Genomic DNA, 6,042 nt, shown 5'->3' on the forward strand with positions numbered 1-6,042 from the left:
CCTCCCAAGTAGCTGGGACCACAGGCGCCCACCACAACACCCGGCTATTTTTTGGTTGCAGCCATTATTGTTGTTTGGCGGGTCCGGGTTGGATTTGAACCTGCCACCTTAGATGTATGTGGCTGGCGCCTTAGCTGCTTGAGCCACAGGCACCGAGCCTGGCTTAGTATCTTGGCTAAATCGTGGAATAAAGCATGGGACTTTTGAAAACTGTCCTAGCCCTTTGCAATACAGAGTTCCATATATTGCGTACCACTGTAATTTCTGACTCAGAGATCTAGGCATGTTTGAGCTGCTCATCTTGAGCTTTCAGAGCAAGTAATTCTAGAGAGTTTTTTTTCTCTTTTGAGTCAGGTTGTTTTCAGCAAGAAAATCTTCCATCAGCAATTACTGCCCACTTAGTGTCTAGCATACATTAGATACCATAGGAGTGTGTGGGAGAGTTTTGTCTTTGGGGAGGCTCTTATGAAATAGCAGAAAGAGGCCATACTTATAAGACACAAAGCAGTCTTTCTTTCTTTTTCTGAGACATAGTCTCACAGAGTTGTCCAAGCTAGAGTGCTGTGGTGTCAGCCTACCTCACAGCAACCTCAAACTCCTAGGTTCAAGTGACCCTCCTCTTGCATCAGCCTCCCATATAGGGATGCACCCACCAAAACATGAGGCTAATTTTTCTACTTTTAGTAGAGACAGGATCTCATTCCTGCTCACAGTGGTCTCAAACTCCTGAGCCCAAGGGATCCTCCCACCATGGCCTCCCAGAGTGCTAGGATTACAGGCATGAGGCACCATGATGAGCCCTGAATTTTCATCTCTTGATTTTGTTTGAAGAAGGATTCTTGGTCAATCAGTCCTTTATATTTATTGAAAGGTTGCTTTGTGCTGGGTACAGTAGCTCATACCTGTAATCCTTGTCGTCTGGGAGGCTGAGGTGGGAGGATAGCTTGAGCTCAAGAGTTTAAGACCAGCCTGAGCAAGAGTGAGCCCCTGTCTCTACTGAAAACAGAAAAATTAGTCAGGGCAGTGCCTGTGGCTCAGTGAGTAGGGCACTAGCCCCATATACCAAGAGTGGAGTTTGAAGTTGCTTTGAGGTAGGCTGAGACCATAGCACTCCAGTCTGGGTGACAGAGCAAGTCTCTGACTCAAGAAAAAAAAAAGATATTAATCCATTCATGAGGATAGAGCTCTTAAGATCTGAACACCCACTGGTGGGCCCTACCTCCAACACAGTTGCGCTGGGGATTAACATTTCCGTTTCCAACAGGTAGACTTTGGGGAGCACATTCAAACATAGCAGAAGGTAAAATAAAATGAACACATTTATCATATATGTGCTAGGTTCTTGGATCAGGCATTTACCATGTGCTGGGCACATTATGTTTTCTCATCTAGCTTTCATGCCAGCTTTGAGAAGTACTTACTCCTGTTTTCATGGTTGTTAGGGATAAGGGACCTGAGGCTTGGAATGGTTTAAGTAATGATCCTGGTAGCATATAGTCAGTGATGCAGCTGTATTTTAATTTGGATCTCTCTGACCTCTGAGTGTAGACATTTTCTCCTTTATACTGAATTTTCTGTTCTTTTTCTTTTTTTTTTTTTTCTTGACCTGGATAGAGTGTTGTGGCATCATCATAGCTCACAGCAACCTCAAACTCTTGGGTATAAGTGATTCTCTTGTGTTAGCCTCCCAAGTAGCTGAGACTACAGGCAGCCACCGCAGTGCCCAGCTATTTTTTTTTTTCTTTAATTTCCCCATATTAGAATTGAAGCCCAGCTATTTTTAAACTTTCTGAGACAGAGTCTTACTTTGTCACCCTTGGTAGAGTGCCATGGTGTCATAGCTCACGTCAACCTCCAACTGTTGGGCCAACTCTTGGGCTCAAGTGATTCTCTTCCCTTAGCCTCCCAGGTAGCTGGGACTACAGGTACCTGCCACAGCACCTGGCTTTATTTATTTATTTATTTATTTTGAGACAGTCTCACTTTGTTGCCTCGGTAGGGTGCTGTGGCATTGTAGCTCACAGCAACCTCAAACTCTTGGGCTCAAGCAATTCTCTTGTCTTAGCCTCCCTAGTAGCTAGGACTATAGACATCCACTACAACACTCAGCTATTTTTAGAGGTGGGGGTCTCACTTTGGCTCAGCCTGGTCTGGAACCTGTGAGCTCAGGCAGTCCACTGCCTTGGCCTCCCAGAATGCTGGGATTATAGGCATGAGCTACCATGCCTGGCCCCATCTATTTTTTTAGAGACAGGGTCTTGCTGTTGCTCAGGCTGGTCTCAAACTTCGTAGCTCAGGAGATCCACTTGCCTCTGCCTCCCAGAGTGCTGGGATTATAGGCATAAGCCACCCCCCCTGCCACCCCCCACCCCTGCCAAATCATCTAGGGCCAGCACTCTACTACTGAACTATTGCGCCCAGCTGTTATACTGAATTTTCAAGGATGTGGGTTTGAGGAGGAATAGAAGGGTTAGCTACTGTGATTCTACAGGGTTATTTAAATGTGGCCTGGAGGGTGGCACCTGTGGCTCAAGGAGTAGGGTGTCAGCCCCATATACCGGAGGTGGCGGGTTCAAACCCAGCCCCAGCCAAAAAAAATAAATGTGGCCTGGAGGTGGGAAGCAAAGGTAAAACTTGCGGTTCTCTGGACCCCCATAGGCCCAGAAAGCCTGTAATTGATCTGTTTTGCAGACTAAAGGTAATCAGAACCAATTAATAGGATTAATCAATAGGAGTTCCAATTAATGGGAGTATCTGGATAAGGGAGGATGAAGTCAGTGTGTGTTAGGATACCACCACTACCAAAATCTTCCATCTGGGGAGGAAGGGACAGGATCAGGGGTGGATCCCTATCATGGAGCCAACACATGGCCATGTAATTTTACTTTGGCAAATGGAGGTCAACCAGTGGTTGAATGATAGGATGCTCTGGATGTGCTTTTCAGAAGCGAATCTCTACATTTGTGTTTATCATTAAAGTATGCAATATGGGCGGTGCCTGTGGCTCAGTGAGTAGGGCGCCAGCCCCATATACCGAGGGTGGTGGGTTCGAACCTGGCCCCAGCCAAACTGCAACGAAAAATAGCCGGGCCTTGTGGTGGGCGCCTGTAGTCCCAGCCACTTGGGAGGCTGAGGCAAGAGAATCGCCTAAGCCCAGAGCTGAAGGTTGCTGTAAGCTATGATGCCATGGCATTCTAATGAAGGCGACAGAATGAGCCTCTGTCTCTAAACAAACTAACAAACAAACAAACAAAAAATAAAGTATGCAATATGCTTCATATGATCCAGTCCCATGGAACTAGAAAAACTAAAGGACCCTGTTAGACCCTTCAGAAGTATATACACTGTGGCAAAGAGAGAACGCAGCCAAGTTGAGTTGAAAGTGCTAAACAGATGGTTTGTTCTCTAGCTAACTTGATTTGTTCCCACATAACAGCCTTGCAGTGTGAGAGATTCTAATTCATTTTTCAGCAAAATTATTTATTGCTAGATGTCATGTATTTTGGGTGGTTTGTAAATACCTGTGGGAATTGCACAGTCACCATGGTGGGCCTTTATCCTCTGAATAAATGTGCAATATCTCTGGGAAATGGCCTGGTTCAGTTTGCTGGTCATTGAATGGTCGGTGAGACTGTCTTCCTCACATCTGTTTGACATTTTAGGTGGGGTTTGCTCTGGGAATGGAAATTCACTGCATTTTATTATCCTGTCTAAACTGAGTTGGCTGGATTTGAGTCTAATAGTTCATGGTTTTATTCTTATCTGTCAAGGCCAATGGGGGACAATTGGTATAAAAACTGTAGAAGCTCTTATTCCCTGTAACTGCTCCCCTCTGATACCATGGAGAATGAATCGGGTTATAATAAAATCAGTGAGCTTTCAAATAGCAGATGGGTGAGCAGGAATTAACTAGATTGCTGGTTTTTAGATAGTTTTGAGTCCAGTCTCATTCTTTGTCCTGTGGCACAGACTTCTGAAGAGCTTCTCAGGGAACACTACACTGACTTGAAGGACCGTCCGTTCTTTGCTGGCCTGGTGAAATACATGCGCTCAGGGCCCGTGGTTGCCATGGTGAGTGTGCCTGTGTGGGATGTTGATATGTATGACTCAGTGGGCAGTGGGACAGGGAGTGTTTTGGCTCCTGCTTTTGGTGCCAGGTCCTTGCTGGGAGAAGTGAACAGTTGGCTTTTTGAGCCACCAAATAAGAAGATACATGTGCTTGCTGAGCTGAAGACCCATGGCTAGGAGAGATCAGGAGAAGCCTACAGGGAGATTGGCTCTTGTTTATCATAGTACTGCTTCTCCAAGTAGGTATTACTTGTCATCTATGTGCCAGGCTCTCTTTTAGACCCTAGGGATACAGTCATGAATGACCCAAAATAGGTATCTATTTTCATAGGTTTCTTTGCCTACACTTCTTGAAGGGGGAAGGAGTGGAGGTAGACAGACAATAAACTGAAAAATACATATATCAGCTAACAGTTAAAGATATACACAGAAAGGACATAGGATGTAATGTGATAGCAAATGACCACTTTAGATTGGATGGTTAAGGGATGTGTTTTTCAAGCTGAGATATGAATGACATGGAGTCAGCCATGTACAAAATCAGTGAAGAACATTCCCAGGCAAAAAAAACAGCTGTGCAAAGGACCTGGGGTGGTGACAAAACTTGGCGTTTTGAAATACAGAAAGAAAGTCCCAAATGCCTGAAGCTTGATAGATGAGAGAGAAGTTAGGATGAGAAGAGTTCAGGACAAGGAAGGGTAGGGGCCACATCATGGAGGGTTGTGTTGGCCATGTACTTCATGAGTGCTGGGAAGTGATGAGGGGTTTTACTCTTAGCATTTTAAAAAGGCCACTCTGGCTGTCAAATCACAAATGGATTATAGGGCTGGGAACTCACACCTGTAATCCCAGCACTCTAGGAGGCCAAGGCAGGTGGATTGCTCAAGCTCAGGAGTTTGAGAATAGCGTGAGCAAGAGTGAGACCCCATCTCTACTAAAAATAGAATCATTAGCCAGGCATTGTGGCAGCCTCCTGTAGTCCCAGCCACTCAGGAGGCTGAGGCAAGATCACTTGAGCCTAAGAGACTGAGGTTGCTGTGAGCTATGATGCTACAGTACTTTACCCAGGGTGACAGTGAAACTGTCTCTCAAAAAAAAAAAAAAAAAAAAGAATGGATTGTAGACAGGCATGTGTGAGGGCAGGGAAACTCATCCCTAGTCCTGGGATAAATAGATACTCTAAAAAATAGTTGTTCAGTGAATAAATGTCATCTTAAGGGGACTTTTTATTTTTTTTTTCTGAATCAATAGTTGCCAGATTTTCTGCTGAGATCCATTTTCCTTGACCATATCTTCTTCTGTCCTTGGAGGTCTGGGAGGGGCTGAATGTGGTGAAGACGGGCAGAGTCATGCTCGGAGAGACCAATCCTGCAGACTCCAAGCCTGGAACCATCCGTGGGGACTTTTGCATCCAAGTTGGCAGGTGGGATTTTGATATTTTTTTAACCCTTTTCCAAACTCTGAGTTAGTTGCCACAAGAATTTGGGTTTCTACACCTATAATCCCAGCACTTGGGAGGCTGAAGCAGGTGGATTGCTTGAGCTCATGAGTTTGAGACCAAGAGTGAGCAAGAGCTCACTGAGCAAGAGTGAGACTCTGTCTCTAAAAAATAGCCAGGCGCTGTGGCAGGTGCCTATAGTCCCAGCTACCTGGGAAGCTGAGGCAAGAGAATTGCTTGAACCCAAGAGTTTGAGGTTGCTGTGAGCTAAGATGCCATAGCACTCTACTAAGGGTGACCAAGTGAGACTGTCTCTCAAAAAAAAAAAAGAATTTGGGTTTTTGATGCTAAAGATGGACATGATGCCACATGTGGGTTGATTCGATCAGAGTTTATTGTTTTCCTCCCTTGTAAGTTGGTGATTGGCTTTGAGGGCTCTTTGCCTTTGGTCATCAACATCACTGTGGTTGTGCCTTTGCCATAAAAGGTAGAACCTGATGCAACACCCATTGGTGGCCAGAGTCTTCCCCAACCCC

At 45.3% G+C, this 6,042-nt stretch overlaps 1 protein-coding gene across 4 annotated transcripts in view; it reads left to right on the top strand.

Moving 5' to 3' along the window:
- The window catches only part of LOC100958643 (nucleoside diphosphate kinase B), an 18,964-nt gene that overhangs the window by 2,819 nt on the left and 10,103 nt on the right, over positions 1-6,042 (top strand). For 3 of the 4 annotated variants that reach the window (XM_012811534.2, XM_023519213.1, XM_023519212.1), the window contains exons 3-4: positions 3,970-4,071; positions 5,379-5,491. In XM_012811534.2, coding sequence (XP_012666988.1) covers positions 3,970-4,071; positions 5,379-5,491 — 215 coding nt within the window. Of the gene's footprint in view, positions 1-3,969; positions 4,072-5,319; positions 5,492-6,042 lie in introns of all 4 variants that reach the window. The other variant, XR_002775764.1, reaches the window with a different exon arrangement.

Source organism: Otolemur garnettii, unplaced genomic scaffold, assembly GCF_000181295.1.
Source record: "Otolemur garnettii isolate 467f Iridium unplaced genomic scaffold, OtoGar3 scaffold00162, whole genome shotgun sequence".
In the NCBI taxonomy this organism is placed as follows: Eukaryota; Metazoa; Chordata; class Mammalia; order Primates; family Galagidae; genus Otolemur; species Otolemur garnettii.